The following is an 18,751-nucleotide window of genomic DNA, read 5'->3' on the forward strand; positions in this document are numbered from 1 at the left end:
TAAACCAATTAGCTGTTTTCTTCTTTAATCATGTGTTCAGAAAGTCTCAGCTCAAATTTTGGTTTCATCTTTTGCCATTATACTTTCTGTCTTAATCCCTGTGCTCAGCTAAAATATTCTTATTAATCAGAAATAGATGATGACAGAGAAAAGTTTCTGAGAAACTTCACTTGACTCAGTCAGGAATACAGTAATCAGAAGTCGGACATGAATACCACAACATTGAAGATAATTGAAGATTCCACTCTCTTATTGGTATTTCCAAGTTTCTTGATATCTCTTCGATTAATTATCTTATTCTACTTCAGTTACTTTTCGTCCATAGTGAGCTGGGCTGGCTGGTATCATACTCTATCCAGAGTCTATCAGTTAATCTTTTGTTCCTTACGTTTCTCTCCTGTTGAAGGCTGATATAAACAATTGTAGATGAGTGATGCTTAGTGCTGGATATGTCTCTCGTCTAAATCACTGTTCGTCACACTACCAACCAACCAACAAAAAAAAGAAAATGACGGCTTGATGAAACTGGGAAAAAAAGTTCGACAGTTTGTCCAGTTTCAGCTGGGACAAAATTCATCAGAGGAATCTAATAACAAACCCAAAATGTTCTTTGTATAAATGTTTTCCATGATATCATCAGGATAACCTCTCTGGCGGTAGAGACATTTACAGGCAGAGAAATAGATCATTTCGATAAGCATGGGTCGATACCATTTACATGTTACTGCGGTTAAAAGTGTTATACTAGGTTACTCGTGAGTTAGTTACCTAGGATTCTGCCCTTGATTGTATTCTTCAAGTTTTTCGGCCTGAAGGTATTGTCGGCCAAATCCACAACATTCTAGAACACTGAAGGCTTCCTTAAATCTCGGTGTATCGAATGGCGAAACGCTGTAACGTATTTTAACCAGCTATTTTTGCATCTTGGAAATGACTGATAGGAATAATTCTTTTTTAAAACGTGGAGGACAGAGTTTGGCTACCGGAATTTCACGCACTTCTCCTTCCAAGATGGCGGATCAGGATAAAGTCCATTATAAATCCGTTTGAAAAACCTCTCTCCGTTTAGCTCAATTGAATTCCTCATCAACTTTTTCAGTGTTCAGTGTGGATTTTGTTAGACGGCTCTTTTTTTTTTGAAGTAATTCTTCCCTGAGTCGAACTAATTAATTCTGTAGATTGTATAGTTATAGCTTGTCAGTTAATTGCCCACAACACGTTCGATTTTCAGTTTCATTCATATTGAACTTAAGTGAAATGAAGGTGTAAGTCCATGTTAGTTCTATGAAAGAAAAAGCTTTTAAAAACTGCAGGACAAGGAGAGAGAAGCGAGACATCAAGAAATAGTATCATTTGTAGACTTCAACCAATCACAAGATATTATGTTGTGTTTAAACTCACAGTCGTTTCTCAGAATATTCAAAAACCATAGTCAATGAAATAAGGCTGATAAAATAAAATCAAGAAGCGCTGTTAGAATCACCGAATCAGAAGGCTACTTTCACTTTTTCAAGTAGAGCTGCATGGTTTGTGGCTCAGTTTTCATATCGAATTAAGTTATTTTGAATTGCAAAGATTAAGGTGAGCTGATCAGAGGTTACTCTACCGTGTGTGTAGCGATATTTATCGTGAGAAAGTTTTTAAGTCCGTTCATAAGATTGCTTCTTTCAAATCGGCTCGTTACACAAACCTGAAAACAACTCATGGTATCGCAGAGTTCTGAGTTTTAGTTGCATTCACTGATAGACTAATAACGCTCTCTGTTAACCCTCCATTGAACTACCACGAGTAAATATAACTTGAAACGGATTCAATATTACATAGCTTTCGCGAGTTTACTCAGTATCTTTCGCTTTTGCATCGTACAATTGAGTTTAATTCGTGTATGCTTCGCAAATTTGGAAGAAAAAAAGATGTCAGATTGAAGACCGCTCCATATGCCTTGTTGAGTTGACGATGTCAAGTACTTCAATTCAGTCCAGCTCCCCTATATGTCGTTTCACTCTACTTTGTAAGTAGATTGATGAACATTTCCCATTTTCTCGAGGTAATGCGAGTATGTTCTAATAAGAGGTTCAAACAATGAAAAGACTCTTTTCCTCATTCGATAACTGTTCCGTTTGCCCCTCTTGATCGATCAATTGATCGATCTTATGTGTCTAGCATGCAATTGAATGACATAGTGAAACATTTCAGCTCCCTGATAACCAAAACAATTATTGTTTTTCGGCTGAGTCCCTTTCTGCCAACTCAATCCTTGAAACTATTTTAAATTTTCGATTCTTGGAGGTCCATCCAAAATGCCTGAATAAGAGAAACGTTTCGAGTCCTACGGGCTGCCTCACATATCACAAAATATCGCACGTTCACATCTCATAATTCATAACATTGCACACAAAATGGAGAATGTGCTCAGGCGGATCTAAACCAACATCCATAAACGCGTACTCCCGCTTTCAGCTGACAAGGGCGTCACGAGGTCCCCAAAAATACTATACAAAAATGGTTGTTAATATCAGAAACGTTTCATTCTAAAATATATCGTTAAAACTCACTCAAATAAACGAGCTTAGTTGCTCTGAATTCAAGTCCTTCAGATTATCGTAACACTCGCAAACCATAGCGATCCTGATTTCTTCAGCTTTCAGCTTCTCATTGTACCTTAGATTATGCTCGTTTAAGTTCTCTAAAGCATGTTGTAAATACCTTCAACTTTATCGTAGACTTAATGGCATTTTTTCTTTATCAGAGTAGCCAACAGCTGTTAATCACTCTTGCTTTAAAAACACCAACCGAGATTAGTATGTTTCTCTGCACGGTCGATCGGTACTCAAGGACAGACTCGGAGGGTCTTGCTCTGTAACTCGGAAGTAAGGCTAACTTCCGTCGTAACTCTGTTAACCCTATCAGGTGTATAATATAAGCTATCTCTGTCTTATTTACCGAGCGTCCAACTAAGATTTATCCTTTTTTTTATTTCATAGAAAAATAGGAAGACAACACCGACTTCGTAGAAACCTGTGAGTTACCATTTTGATCTCAACTAGTCCTCGCGGCTTACGCGCGGCTAAATCTACTATCAAGTGCAAAAGAAACTTGTCTATTTAAATTTTTTTCTACTTTTCAAGCTTTACTTCAAGCCCAAATCTTAACAGTCAGGTACGAAATGCAATGACTCTTCAAGTTTGCTGACTAAATTATATGTTATGTCAAGGTTACTTATTATTATATTCTCAGAATTCTTTGATACACTGAATCGTTTGTTTATTTCATAATTCGAAAACGTTCTTATCCTTCCGTTTCTTCTAAGAATGACCTTTAAGTGTTAGAATCCTTTGATGTTTTTTCACGGCCTTATGCAAATGATTTATTCTTCCGGATTTTCCACGACTAACGTGGTTCTTAGAAATTTGGGCATCCAAGGATTCTCAACTTCTTGGAGGTAAGCATGAATCGTGAATTTTAAGAAAATGATTAAGAAAGCTGATTTTATGGATTTTTTGCATATTTTTTGAGCTTTGGTGGGTTTATTTGCATGGCTTTATTGCAAACAACGTTCGAGAAAGGCCATAATGGCGTTTTGAGTGAAAAACATACTTATTTCCGGTTTTTCCAAGTTTACGATGTCACGTAAGCGAATTTCTCGTTGGTAGCGAGAGTGTCCGAATGATAACCGAAGTATGACCGAGTGCGTGAAATGTAACCTCGGTTGAATAATTCGGCGAAAACGGGAAGTTTGTCATTTCTCGGAAAGACGATCGGCGTCTACAGATATAAAACCGAAAGGCCGCGTTGAAATCGATCAGAAGTGTTTACCTCTGGAGGTGGAAAGGCTCAATGAGAAACGCACCGGCAGCTTTACCTGTTTAAGTCACCCTTCAAATTTCATATTTCGTGGTAGTGGGTGACTCCGAGGGGCATATTTCAAGAGAATTTCATCCCTGGATCACTTATTAACAAGCTATGTCGTTTTGGGATACTTTTCAGAACCTAGAAGCTCATGTAAAAACGAAGATCCTTACAGAGCTTCAAACCATTTTTGGCGGATCGTTTGAATTCGAGGCGTGCATTTACTTGATGCAGTGGTTGGTTCTTCAGTCTTGGTAAGTTGAATGACGTCACGTGATTATCTGCTGTTTCTACTATCTGTGATGTTGTTGTACAAAAATCCTGAAAGTTCCCTTTACATTTCCCCCTCCCGCTCACCACATGATGTTTCCATGTCATCCACTTACCTCTAATTTGTTCAATGATGATTTCCTAGAGACTCCTGTTTTATTTGTTTTACTTTTTCCTACAGAAACTGACATTTCCAAATTTTTTCACTTCTTTTGCTTTATCTTCTGAAAGGAAGCAACTTGTCAAGCTGTTGAGGCAGTGTTAGATCAGATCAATTTCCCAATTTAGTTAGGATTTCTGTTTTAGGTTGTTCTCCTCCCCATGTCATTTTGTGCTGATATGCAGAGTTCTTTAGAGTCGTTGCTACAGTCCCTTGTTGTGAGCTGATTTTAATATCGAAATGATGTCTTTTTTGCAGTCTAATGTGTTTCACTATGATAAGCATTGTAGCAACAATCAGGAACAGAGTATCTGAATTCGAAAAAAACAAACAAACAAACAAACAAACAAACAAACAAACGCAATATACAGGGAGTCAAAAGAAAACGGAAACAGGAAGAAGGGTATTTGAAGCTGTTACCAAAATGATATCCATAAATTAAGGTTTGGAGAAAACATCAAAACAAAACAGGGTATGCATCCCCATGACTTTGCATTATGGTCAGATCTAACCTGGATTTTGCTTTTTAAGCATGTTGTTTAATATTTTTTAGAACCCCATACGTTTGTGTGGATTTTAAGGGGTTGTATGACATGTATTTTTCTACTGTACTTTTATTGAAACTATCCTTCTTCATCAATCTGTGTAGCTTTGGTTACTTAAAACTTGTTTTCAAGAAAATTTTAAGCTTTTCTCTTTTTTTGCCTCCAGGGATGAGGCAATCGACCCAAATCTTCAGGGATCAAGTGTAATAAAAGCTAAACAGTTAATGGATGCCACCATATCCCACCTGAATCAACATAAACAAAAGGTAGACATACAGAACAGTATGAAATGATTGGCAATTAACTTTGAGTTATGTAGCTCTGATCACTTGCTCTGACACTAATTTGTGCAAAATTTGTGTTGGTCTACAGCTGGAGGGTCTAGCTGCAACTATGAATGATTTCCACAACATGTTATTAGCAAAGAAAGTTGAGGAGGTGCTACATAAAATAGAGGTAAGTTGATAGTTAGTTACCATCTCAGTGTAATTTTATTTGCTGCAATCCCTTCCTTTTGTTTATACACCCATGTTGATTTCTCCGTTTACACTTATATTTTGACCACTACATTACATATTTGACCAGTTCATGATGCAGCTGACAGTCAATAGATTCCATCGTTTCTTATCAAATAGGAATAATCCATGCATAGCCTTAAACAGTCAGTAAGTGTTTGCTCTTTATGCTTGAGATGAAATAAATTACATTTAGTCCTTATTGCTCCTAGTTTCATGTACTTACAGGAGGTTTAGCACCAAATATTTTGCATTATTGCCGACTTAAACAAAACACCAATTAGTCGATATTAATCCTTGTACTGTAAAGTAGCTCACTATCTTACACGAACCTTATGAAACTCTGCACCTTTACATTTTCTTTGTTAGGAGAGCTATGGTAATGATCCAGTGAAGCTTGCTCAGTATTTTTATGGGGTTGTTTCTAAACTGAGAGAATTGGTCCAGAATGCAGTTTCTGTAAGTATATATATAAACATAAAGTCATGTACAGTGCATGAAGCCCTTTTGGTACAGCAATGGTTTTGAAAGCTGAGGCACCCATGAATATGTATAGTTGTTTGTAACAATATTTTTTAGTAATTTCAGAACAAGCAATCTATTCTGTTCCAGTTGTAGTTGTGATAACAAATGTAACATCACATAGCAGGAAGGGGTGTGCTTGGGCAAATTTCTTTGTAACGACCTAGGGTTCATCTGGTGGTACCTTGTGAGATTGACCTCTGTCCCAATTGGCTGTGGTACCTATTTTCAATGTGCTTTATATTTTTTCATAAGGGACTAAATTTTTTTGGCAGATAAGAGGGAACTGTTATATTGAATACTTTTGTGCAAAGAAATTTTGATCACAAACTCATAATGTCTTTTAATAAATTTTAGGTTTTCATTTGTTTTAAGTCTTTAATGTGGTCTTCTCTGTGTTGTTCAAACCTTAAGATTTCATTGGAATCAACAACAACGATAGATATGGAGGACATGGATACTGAAGAAAGTGCTCCAGACCCACATGTTGCTCTGCGCAAGCAACTGGATGTTCTTGTCAAGGATAGTCAGGTATTACACTCTCTTCAATTTTTAACACTGTCTGCTTAAAGATGTTTTTTTAAATGCCCTCTTGTGACTGAATGAATATAGTATTTTTACTTGTTTACATTTTTGTACAATATTCGATAAGAAAAAGAACTGAACTTGTGCCAATAAGGGCACTGCTATGAGGTGTTTGTGTGGGAGGTGAATAATTTTTTCACTTGTGAATTTAAACATTGGCTTACTTCTTGACATCATTAGAGCCTTGACTTTGTTGACCAATGATGAAACAGCAATGACTTTTTTTTAACAAGTACCCACTTTCATCTAGATTATTATTTACCTAGACTGTTGTACTCTATAATACCTTACATTTGTGGTCAAAACTGTTCAATAAATGTTTGTCAAGTGTCTATTAAAAATATATTGTAGATTTTGCACCTACTTCAGGGCAATTTTTCTTAGTTTGTGCAGTGCTAAAGATACATAGATATATATAGATTAAGGTTAACTTGAATATGTGACCATTTACTTCAGAAAAATGATACCTTCTTGAAAGAAATTGAGCAGCTAAAAGAACAGTATGTGATAAAGTTCCAGGAAGTGAGTGGGAAAATAGATAAATGTAAGTGCACTGCTTCTGTCTTACTGCATGGTTACCATTTCATTTTGTTGAATCTTATCATAATTTAAATTTAACCATGAAAAGCAACTTTGATGTCATCGAATATGATTAGAAATATCCAGTTTTTTCCCAATTATAGGGATTACAGTGAGTAATTACACTCCAACTTGAATTTACAATTTAAACCATAGCCAGTTGATAATTTACCCTGACTTACAATCTGTGTTGGAAAAAACAGTGTTTCTTTTAAAATGAAATCTTGAAAAATGGGCCATGACAATGGTGCATACCACTGAAGTCTGAATATACAATATAGGTGCTGCACAAAAATAACCAGAAATTACTTTTTTTGTATTTGCAATTACTGTTGTATTGCTTTGGAAAGATAATTGATTTGAAAGAAAATATGACAATGCAACCTTCCTTTAGTTAATACACTGATAACATTTTGACCTGTGTCTCCATCTCACTTTCTGAGTATGCTTTACAAGAACAGAATTAAATCAGAATCTAGTATATTTATTCTTATGTATACTGTAAACATTAGCTATGACATAAGCAAGACATTTATGACTTTTTTTATAAACTTGGTACAAATCCTGAAATCTGGTGGTAATCTGCTATGATTACTCATACATTTGACACTGTTTTTCTGTACTTAAAGTAAATTTTCATTATTAAGTTGATGCTTTTGTATTGTGGAGTATAATTGTCATAGCTTGTTTGTTTTGTAGATCAACAGGAAGCCCAAAAGGTACAAAACTCTTCACAACTCAATGAAAATGAAAAGGTGGGTTATGATACTTTAATGACTATTTCATGTTAATGCATTGAATCCTGAACCTTAAAAAAGTGTCACTTGTGGTTGTTATCCTTAAGAGTAAACAAAGATAACCTGTATCTTTATCAAGATGGTCATGAAGCAACAACAGTTTGAGTGCAGTCAGGCAAAAAAATGAAAAAAGACTCTTTACATGGGACACTTCAATCTGAAAGTTTTGGGCATAAACAGTAAAAATTAGTCTGAGTGACTAAGTTTTGATTTTGAAAAAGAGTGTTCTTAATTAGTTAAATAGAAAATGGTCGCATCTGTTCTTACTTGTGAAAACTATTTTACCCCAGATTACCTGTGATAGTAGTAATTGTACTGTTTTTCATTTGAGCTACAATGTAGGTGAAGTATTAGTGCAACATGTACTTGTCTTGAAAAGCCAGAGTGTAATTCTCCATATCAAACAATATACGTATATGTAGTCATTGAAACAAAGAAAGTATATTCTTTAAGTATCCAAGAATTTAAAACCAAGGAGTGAATCTCTCTCCCCCCTTTTCTATTTTTATTGATTTGTTTTAATTTCCAGAAACAAAGGATAGAACACATCAAGCAAGAGATAGAAAAAATTCAACAGGAATTAAGCAAGATGGGGGAAGAATTGTCAATCACCAAAAGACTGGTATTTCCAGATACTTATTGACTTCTATTAAAATAAGTTGTCATTCAGATTGGACATTACAGGTTTTTACAATCAGGACCTTTCTATAATAGTTTATTTTGGAAGCTAACCTACATACTATGTACTGAAAAAAAGATGATCTAGTAATTTACACGTGTCACAGCTAACCTTTTTCCAATACCATTGTATTAAATAAATATGTAGCTCTTTGAATAATTTTTATTGTCATTTGCCAGTTCAAGGACCATGATCATTCTAAGATGTGTTGCCCTATAGACTTGTGTTTGACACATTTTTCATGACTCATTTTTTTTTTACAGCAGAGTACAATGTGGCTGCAAATATACAAAAACTAACATCAAAATTTACCTTCAAAAAATAAATAACAAAATGAAACAGAAATCTGCCATCAAAATGTTTCAAACCTGCATGTTCTTGGGGCAATGAGCTACCAGCTGTACCAGGAAAATCAAGTGTGAATTGCTTCGTTATTTTACACATGTATGCAGCCAAACACCAAATTGAATGTGCAATGTTGTCTAACACATTATGTCATTACCTTGAATATGTTTTATAGATTTAGTTTATATAGCATAAAGTATGATGAATATGTTAGGACATGTACTGATTTGTTGCTCTTTTACTATTTAACTTCCTTTTGGTTTCCAGGGCTTCATTGAATGCCTCTGCACTCATCTGAAGAAGTTATCTGAAATAGTAAAGACTAATTTTGATGAGATTGCTGAGTGGAGACATTTACAGCAGAGATCCCTGTGTGGTTTTAAGTCTCCACAGTCACTTGACAAACTACAAGAAATGTATGATGGTGTTATTTATGTTGTGTGATACTTAATGCTAATTTAGTGTAGGAGTTCATGTTTTTCAGACTTCATTCTTATTCCAGCTCATTTTGTGCACAGCTGTTGGCATTAGCTCATTAGGAAACTTTGCCCTCTCTAATCTTTTACATTGTATGTCTTAAGCCATTATTTTACAAAAACTTTATTTACATTGATTATTTCATAAGCCTCATATTGACATAATCACAGCACACAACAATTTTACTGTCAACCAGTTCAATAAGTTACTCTTATATTTTTCCATCTGGTTAACAAGTCATCATTTATCTTTTTAAAGTTTCACGCTTGGTACCTAATAAAGCATTTTTCTGTTTTTGCATTAACTTCAGCTTTCTTGTAAAAATATCTTTTTATGAATGTGTTATTTCATTAAGAGCAAAATGAAGTTAAGGAAGACCCACCACAAAATACATAATGTATTATTTGTAATTTCTGTTCAGTGTTTTGAATGATTTTGAAATAGTAAAGAGTGTATAGATATTAGGTAACTTGAATTGAAAAGCTCTTCACTAATTTTCCTTTGATAGTTGTGAAACACTTGCTGAACTTCTGTGGAAATTGTTTCAACAAGCTTCTCAGGTTAGTCTAGAGGACTGTGCATTTTTTGCTCTTTGCTGAAAAGTATTTCCCAGTGATTTATTGGGGACCTGGGGTAAACCAGGCAGCTGGTTGATATGAACTTGCTTAGGATTGCCCAATTGCATCTTAAAGAAGTGTAGAGTACTAATAGTGACCCAGGAGAATGATATGATGTATGCTTTGTCCAATAATTTTCAGCAGAATAAAGGTTAACTCTTCAAAAATATATTATTTATTATATTGAGGATAAGTGCACTAAGCCACATAATTTTAAAGTTCTGATGCCTTGTGTCTAGCTACCTTGCTGCTATTATGTTATACATGTACATGTACAGGTTTTTTTTTTCTTGTAGCTGGACAATCTTTTCCATCAAGCATTTCAGGGGAATGAATTAGAACTGAAGCGAATGGATAATGTTAAAACATCTGCAAGAAACCTCATGAAACTGTTCTTGACTAAGTAAGTCCTCCTGATTGTTCAATCTTTATGTTTAGCATTCTGTCCTTCTTAATTCTGTAAAAATGGACAATTAAATTTCAAGTAAAAGAAGCAGTGATGTGCACTCAGAGGCATATTTAGCGTTCCTCTCCACAACTACCTGAATATGTTTTTTTTTTCCTTTGTAGGACATTTATCATAGAGAAACAACCTCCCCAAGTCCTGAAGATTCAAACAAAGTTTGGAGTTGTGGTTCGGTAAGTTGTGGTTCATGAAGTCTTCATGTTTGAGTGTCATACAAGTTTTTGAAGATGTACACTTTAATTTTTGGAGTAAGCACCAGCTAATACAAATTTGTAATGGTTATGTATGTAGGCATCTTCTTGGTGGAAAACTGAATATCCAAACCCATCCACCAGAGGTTACCTGTACACTAATTTCGTAAGTACCAACAAGGTTTTTTGAATTAAACCATCCAAGTTTTTTATATTAGATGTCAGCTTACTTCTTTTTGTATTATGTTTTGAAGTGAAAAGCAAGCACAAGGTCTTAATGTTGGGAATCGCAAGAGGTAAAAACTATTATTGAACTTCGATTATAATTTGTTCTTTACGATTTTGCATTTCATATCATATATAAATCTTCCTTTCCTTTACCTTTTTCCCGTGAAAGAGACATCCTTGGGGATAGGGTGGGAAGGTAGGGCACACCTGTCTTACTGCCAGGCCAACGCCTATTTCAAAGTACACCACTGAGATTGACGTATGAGACTTTTAGCAGCTGTGGTTTTCATTTCAGATGTAGTCAGAATTTATGGGTGGTTTATGTTACTTGTTTGTCAGGTCGAAAGTAACGTGAGATGGTTCGAGCAATAATTGCCTTGAATTGGAACAACTCATCTATTAACAACTCTATCTGAAACTTTGGGCTTATTTTAATGTTAATGTGTCAAAAAAACAGCGGTTGTGGTAAAAGGGTATGTACAGCAATCGAGTAAGAGATAAAATATATTATGCAGTACTGACGCTTTTTTTCCCCTCATGCAGCAGTGTATCATCAAACAACAGTCCTGTTTTGAACAACAAGAAGGTCAGTACACCGTTTGCTGCTCTCTATCGATTGTCAGACAGATTTATTTTTGGTGAAGGTTAAATGAAGACCAAAGGCTTTCTTGTTTTTAGACACTGGAATTCAATCAAGTGACAGGGAAGCTGATTGGTGAATTCAAAAACTTGGTAAGCTTATTACGGAATGTTTCGACGTGTCTCACGAATCAGAGTAACCGTCAGTTGTAGAATCAAACAATTAGTTGGGGATCAAATCATTTGGACTATTCTGTGCTGAGCTTTAGTATAACAGTCGAAATGTCGCAGTCTTCAATGGAAAGAATGTCTCTACAGGTAATAGTGAATCTGGATCGTGAGAAAAATGATCAAAAATTCAGTAACGATTATAATCATGATGAACAAATACATCTATTACATCCTGCAATAGCAATCATAATTGGTAACTAAAATGGGCATGGAATCTCATGGCAAATTAATATGAATAGAGTGCGAAAGGGAAAAAGTAAAAAAAAAAACAACAACAACAACGGAAACTCGGTTGGTTCTGAAAAATGTATTTCGTGATAAATTCATAGGATTCTTTTATTCTTAACGATAGTTGTTACTGTCCGAACTTGTCGCCTTAATGAACTGTCGCGTACTGAGATCGTTAAACATAATAAGATATTGTTTAAAACTTAATATCACAGAAAAAGAAGCCCTCTCTGTGGTTGTTGTTGTTTTTTTTTGATACGCCGGAAATTATTGTCGCAACTTGCCAAGATCTTTGTTTCGTATGTTTGGAGTGGTTGTTATGCAGATGTATGATATTGGTTATATTTTTATGTTACTTATTCATTTACGGTCTGCAAACAGTTTTTATATGGTGTCTTTTAGTCCTTAGCCAAAGCCACAAGACAGGGCGGTAAGAACAAAGAAGTAGTGACAGAGGAGAAGTCAGCATTACTCTTCTCCACGCAGATCAACCTCGGAAAGGAAATATTCAATATAACGGTAGGTGGAGCTGAGAAAGGGAGGCTAGGGGTTTGAAAACGACCTAGTTTGCACTTTTTTCCCTGCACCATTAAACACAGTGAAACCAGACAACAATGCAGATCAAGAGATACGGCCACCCTTACAGACGACCCTAGCTACTACTCGTTCCTTTGTCGTAATTTACGAGCCTCTCTACCTCACAACCATTTCACTTCCTTTTGATTTGTGATTGCTGTCCGGACACACTAAAAAGCGTTTAGAATATTTCAGTTGAAGTTGGTTGCTTAGATACCATCCATTGCCTTTTCATCATGATCTACTTGGACAGAGAAGTCCTACAAATGTGATCAGAGCACTTTGCCCCATTGGTTAGTAAAGCTTACTTAATGCTTTCATTGTTTTGTGGTCCAAAGGTGATTTCGGTTCCTGTGGTTGTGACAGTTCATGGCAATCAACAGTGTGATGCTGAAGCAACTGTTTTCTGGGACAACGCATTCGCCGACAAGGTCAGTTATCTATTTAGTTCAGAAGGGATTAAAAAAAGATGAATAAGTGAGAAATTCTGCAGTGGTCACAGATCTAACCAAAGGTCAGTGCGCGTCTTAGTCCGTTGCGTAGGATTGGTATGGGCAGATGAAACTCGCAAAGGTAAACCTAATTAAAAAAAGGATAATGCCGGTACGAAATATTCATTGGACATTCCATAGATCGCTAGTAACCATAGTTACTTAGGGCCCCCCACGAAATTTAGTGTCTGTGTGATTGATAATGCTGACAACTTCTTGGCGAAGAATCTAATGAGCAAATGATTTTATTAGGTGTTATTTAAATCCTGTTCATAATAAAACTGGATGAACTACGAATAATTGTTTTTTCATAGGAAAGGAAACTTTTTGATGTTCCCGATCAAGTTGAATGGCCCCGCTTTGCAGAAGCTCTGAACAAAAGATGGGCTCTCAACAATCAAATCCAACTTAGTCCTGAAAGCTTGACCTTCTTGGGGAAAAAGATTTTTCCAGGTTAACACTTTTTCCTAGATGTTTTCAAGTTTAGTGTCCTACTTCTTTTCATCCAGAGAATTTCCTTTGTTAATATGTAGAAAACGGGCTGTGAACCTGACCTTTACAGTTTTTAAGATTATCGACCTTTAAATTCTGTTGTTATTTAAAGGCAAAATGGAGGGAGGTATGGACAATGCCATGGTTACAAGACAGCTCTTCAACAGGGTACATATATTCAATATTTTACAGTTAAATTCGGCAAGATCTATAGTATATGTTATCATAAAATGTTTGTTTTGAATTGTTGAACTTATTAGCCATAAGAATAGATAAATAAATAGATGTTCTGTCTTCTTGTGTTAATTTTTAACTCAATGCCTCCTGTACATCAGGATCATATGAACGGCCGCTCATTCTCGTTTTGGAAATGGTTTTACGGAGCCTTAGATGTGGTGTCAAGACGGCTGCTGGACGAATGGAGGGACGGGTATGTCAGTCACATTCCCTTTCTAGTTTGCATTTGAAGATAGGCGCAAGAGTTCTGTTTAAGTACAACCACAACCGTGATTTTTGAAAAACCACTTTTTCTCGAATTATTTATTATTACTAATCTGTACAAGAAAACGACCTTTGAACATTATAATAGTAGAACTGTGCGGGAGAGCTGAATCACTGAGTGGGATGCCTGTTGAACATTGTGGTCAGGGGACCAATGGAACTAGCTAAACATTTGCTCTGTTGGACATTTGAGGAAAATGTTAGCATGGATTCAAATGTAAATGTGAACAAATTAAACAAAGGAAGACTACAGCAATGAACTTTACTGATTTTTGTTACAGACGCGTGGCTGGTTTTATCAGCAAGAATGATGCGCATGACATTTTAAGAGGCTGTAATTCTGGCACGTTCCTGCTGAGGTTCAGTGAGACAGAGATTGGTGGAATTAGTGTCGCCTATGTTAATACCTTTGACGGTGGTAAGAAAGCCAGCTACTATATACAAAGTAAATGGGTACTTAAAGGACATAGCTGAAAACTGCGGTTTCAGACATTTCATGAAGCTTGTGTGGGAGAGCTGTTTATTTTTAAACATGGTCAATTTCCTTTATCCTCACTCTCCGAGTGATTTATATGAGACATAAAAATGCACCAGTTATGAAGTGATTTTTGGAAGGGACAGGTTTTTAATTTCGGAGGTCGAGACTTTATCTGTAACCTTTCAGCGTCGTACATAAGGAGTAATTCAGTGGAAAAAACATATTTCGGTATACCTCAGAACAGACGGATTGGGGAGTTTTTCTTTTGACTAATAAGGTATATTCCACAAGTCAAGACTATACAATCTCTTACACGAGTTTAAGTCATGTAGAGATTTACAGGTGTCTTAATATTTAAAATCAATTTCTTTTTTAGGAAATAATTTCTCGAGTGTTCATACCATCCGTACTATCGGTATGCGGCAAATTTAAGGAAAGTGTGGAAATTCAGTACTTCTTGGAGAGGGAAGATACCATAATAATTCCTTTACGGGAGAAAAATTGTAAAATAAACCTCATAGGTGTACCTCTCTGTTGTATGGTGTAGGTCCTTGTGAAATTTTCGATGTGGCTCCATGGACGAACGCGCATTTGCAAATGCGAAAATTCTCTGACCGACTAAAAGACTTGGGAGAACTTGTTCAGCTTTACCCTAACATAGCTAAAGATGACGCTTTTGGTCCGTATTATACCAATGACGGTAAGCAGGACTATAACTCAACTGTATCATCTACCTGAAATGATATGCAAATACCTATGGAGTAGTTGTGTCTTAAACTGCAGTGACGTTTCTTTTACTAACTATCTTATTCAGCCGTTTAACCATATGATGTTCATATATCATTTTAACAAGTATCTATAGTTTATTTGCTATTTCGGTTGGTGCCGTTGCCAAAAGACTGAATATTCCCCGACAAATCTGAACAGTTCTCATTCCGCAACACAAGACGTGAAGCCCGGCAACAGACTACAGTTTCTGTACCACCTATAGAAACCCCAAACATTTAAATAGTCATTGCTATTTAATGAAAGGAATTCACTTCCACAAGTGCCCGTAAATCCATCTGAAGACAATAACTTTCGTTTTCAATGAACGAACGCAATCGAACAGCAGTTGATGAAATCATGAGAAATTTCAACTGAGTCCCCTTTTTTACTTTGCGTTGTTTTTTAGAAAACCAAGATACTGATAATAATGATTATCAGCAAACTGTACTGGCGGTCAGGCTGGCAGGGTGAGTATTCTAGTGGTATAGAATGGTTGAAATAATTACACTTCCACGCCAAGTCACTATATTTAAGTTATCTTTTTATTATTTTCGTTTAACGATGACGTCAGTACCTCCAGTTGTCTAAGAAACAACTATAGACAAAACTAACGTTGTCACACGATCATACAAGATGCAATAATCAGTGTTTTTTCAGGGCCGACCTGAATGTGATCCACGCCCTCTTTTGACTTTTATGCACGAACTAAATGACTTCTTTTGAGTCGATCTTGACAGTTTCAAAATACTGCTGATATAAAGATCAGATTAGAAACTGCTAAGCGCCTTAAATATCTGTGGGTTTTTTATCTTCACTTAGGAGACAGGGCGGCAGGAGTCCTATGTACCCGGCTGGAAGGGACTCTTCCATGGTAAGCGTCTTTTGATGTATTTCAGCTGGTTACGTTGTATTTTGTAGCTTCATTAAAGAGCGAAATGATGAAACTTTTACTCGTCCAACTACAGTTTAAACCAATCTAGAGTTAAGTGATAAGATACATATAATAGCGATTGGCTTTGTTGAAGACTGCATGCTGTTTAAACGTCTTGTTTCTGTTACTGCTTTCGGATGCCTCCGCTGTATGTACAAGGGTCTATGTTACTGAAAATGCTAAGTAACTTTAATTTTCACAACTGCCTTCATTGTCTAATTGCCGTAGTAATTTCTTTGGTCGTTGCCTAGGAAACTCCGCCATCAAGTTCGTATCCATTTCATGGCTTTCCAGATATGTCATTGTACCCAGGTTCCCCTGCCTCCCCGCCCTCGCCCCAGTCTGTCGCCAGCTCTACCGTTCTGGATGGAACAGAACTCGGTTTAGGTAACCAGGAAATTGTCGGGGACTACGGACAGTTGGCGCCTGAGCTGGCATTGAGCAATGTGTTCCTGAGCGGCCTTCAGACTGGTGGACCTTCTAGTTATATGGCGGCCATGGCAGCCGCGATGGGTGAGGATTTTGCTGATCTCTCAATTTTCAATGACATTAATCCTGCGCAGCCGCAGTAGGGGCTAGTTACGAACCTTGGAGACAGTCGAGGGAAGGATTCGTGAAAAATTGACGTATGTTGAAATCGTACAGGATGGGTCCACTCTTGTAGTCCAGGGGGATGGAATATAAAGGTTTTCGTATCCTTGCTCAGAAGACCCACCCTGAAACAAAATGAGAGAAGTGAACGTAATTCTCTTCAGAATCGAAGCTCTTTTCCCAGGCTTAAGAGGGACCAAAAGTTTTGTCTTTCATTACGTCAATTTTCTGACAGTTCAGTTTTAATCGGGAGTTAGTCGGTGCAGGATTTAACCTGTGTTGACAATTTAGCTAAATGTAGATGTGGTAAACAGTTTCAGTTTTTCAAAGCACTATGCTCTTGATCCATATGCATTGTCTTAGTTTGTCCCAGCAGGTGGGGCACTATAAAGCATATGCTAAAACCTGGCACTCGCCGGAGTTAACCTCAGGGAATAGTTAAGAGGGCTGAACTGTCATCCATTTGGCCAAACTCGAGAATCGTACTTAAGATACGTATTTTTTGTCGATGCCGATCAAACAAAACTGAAGTAGGTAAAAGGCATGGCACGCACGACTCACAAAATCTCTTTTCTTTGCGTAGAGTGTTGTATTGTATTATTCAAAGAAGCCGCTCACTGTGTGGTTTGTTCTTCGTACTGGAAAAATTGCCACAATGTGCTCTAAAAGTGTCCATGGCCTTTGGGTATTTATTGAACGTTATTGCGGGCTTTATTTTACTCGCCGTTATTTGTTTTAATTTTTATATACCGCCTTGTTTTTTTAAAGGATTACAACGAATGTGAGACAAAGCGGTCGTAATGTTTTCTGATTTTAAGACGGTTGTCCGGGCTGAAACTAAGGAATAGAAATACTTTTTATGACAAAAAGGTTTTAAATTATTTGCACTTTTAACCGTCAACTGTTTATTTGCATATTATGTGGTGTGCTGGATTTAATTCCTCTTGTAGCCAAAATAACTGTTTGTCACTGAACTGAAGTCCTTCGTAATCATAGGAGATTGACACGTTCATTTCGCCACAGAATATATTATAGGTATGCAATATTGAACAAATAATAAGGCATTTACATTAGCCACCTTTATCTTTTCAAGATTAAGTGGTAAGGTAACTTAATATATTGGTAAGACGTAAAGGAATTATTAGTTATCGGAGTAGATAAATTTTAAGCCGATCCGCAGCAAAGTGCATTGCCGTTCTCCAAGGTTCGTAAACTATACCTTAACTCTTGCATAATATGTCAGTTTGGTGTGTGTAGATGTTAATTCCTATTTTGGGACTTTTACTACACGCAAGTTATATGGTTATTTTGATTTTATGGTTTTGTTATCTTCTATGTTTCACGATGGATTAACTTACGTTACTAAACTGGCGGAATTCTTTAGGGTGTAGTACAGTAGTAGTTGAAATCTATGGTTTTACGACTTTTATTTTGTTTAGAGGGGAAAAACAGCTCTGAGTTTAAACTTTATTGAACTGTTAGCATGAACGAGTGGTGCTGGCCATACTCATAATATGGCCAAGCCTGTAAAAAATTTTCCTCTTAAAGTGATTGACAGACGTTAAGCTGAAACTTTGCCTTGAAGAACAAAGGTTCAAACGTTTCTTCTGAAACGTTTTTTGTATTTAAGTGGTTGTCACTGCTAAGAGAATTCACAGTAATCTCCTTTTGTAATCTGTTTAAATGACCCATGGAGAATGCTCATTGCTTTAGGTGTTTAGAATTTATGTAATATTGAAAATTCTAGAGGATCGTAGTATTTGTAAACAAAGTCAGCAGTCAACTATTAAATATTAAAATTTGAATTTTAGTTGTAGTACTCTCTCGAGGGGAAAAAACAAATGCATGCAATTGGGAAAGGCTTAAACCAAAGGCAAAATTTGACAGCGAAAGTGATCTGCCTGAGTGAGTTTTTGCTGATGCATTAATGATGTTGTTTTTGCCTCTTTTACCTGCGGAACTTGATGTTCGTGCAAAACGTGTTTCCAAACTGACCTCTCAAGTACAGTTCCGCATTTGAAAGATTTTACAGGTACAATTTTAAGTCAATGCTTATTTTG

The 18,751-nt window shown here is 36.3% G+C and overlaps 1 protein-coding gene across 2 annotated transcripts; it reads left to right on the forward strand.

Annotated features, from left to right (window-relative positions):
- The first annotated feature begins 3,740 nt into the window (after nucleotides 1-3,740).
- On the forward strand, nucleotides 3,741-18,496 carry LOC131787088 (signal transducer and activator of transcription 5B). 2 transcript variants are annotated; one of them, XM_059104168.2, is made up of 26 exons: nucleotides 3,741-4,103; nucleotides 4,991-5,090; nucleotides 5,197-5,280; nucleotides 5,709-5,798; nucleotides 6,276-6,392; nucleotides 6,903-6,990; nucleotides 7,725-7,780; nucleotides 8,352-8,444; nucleotides 9,114-9,262; nucleotides 9,832-9,883; nucleotides 10,237-10,343; nucleotides 10,511-10,579; nucleotides 10,698-10,763; nucleotides 10,852-10,893; nucleotides 11,369-11,411; nucleotides 11,504-11,557; nucleotides 12,266-12,382; nucleotides 12,778-12,870; nucleotides 13,245-13,383; nucleotides 13,535-13,590; nucleotides 13,758-13,852; nucleotides 14,205-14,341; nucleotides 14,949-15,101; nucleotides 15,576-15,636; nucleotides 15,989-16,040; nucleotides 16,352-18,496. In XM_059104168.2, exons 1-26 carry the CDS (start codon nucleotides 3,964-3,966, stop codon nucleotides 16,670-16,672), a joined length of 2,574 nt encoding a protein of 857 aa, XP_058960151.1. In that variant the 5' UTR covers nucleotides 3,741-3,963; the 3' UTR covers nucleotides 16,673-18,496. The 2 variants fall into 2 exon arrangements, with proteins under 2 accessions (XP_058960151.1, XP_058960152.1); XM_059104169.2 differs by having other exon boundaries at nucleotides 16,329-16,495.
- Nucleotides 18,497-18,751: the final 255 nt, after the last annotated feature.

Source organism: Pocillopora verrucosa, chromosome 10 (assembly GCF_036669915.1).
Source record: "Pocillopora verrucosa isolate sample1 chromosome 10, ASM3666991v2, whole genome shotgun sequence".
In the NCBI taxonomy this organism is placed as follows: Eukaryota; Metazoa; Cnidaria; class Anthozoa; order Scleractinia; family Pocilloporidae; genus Pocillopora; species Pocillopora verrucosa.

What these genes read in the sequence shown, in the direction of transcription:
- LOC131787088 (XM_059104168.2), top strand. Translation starts at nt 3,964, where the DNA reads ATGTCGTTTTGGGATACTTTTCAGAACCTAGAAGCTCATGTAAAAACG. An exon ending in TGTTTCAACAAGCTTCTCAG is followed by an intron (nt 9,884 to 10,236) that starts GTTAGTCTAGAG and finishes TTTTTCTTGTAG; the next exon opens with CTGGACAATCTTTTCCATCA. An exon ending in TTGGTGAATTCAAAAACTTG is followed by an intron (nt 11,558 to 12,265) that starts GTAAGCTTATTA and finishes GGTGTCTTTTAG; the next exon opens with TCCTTAGCCAAAGCCACAAG.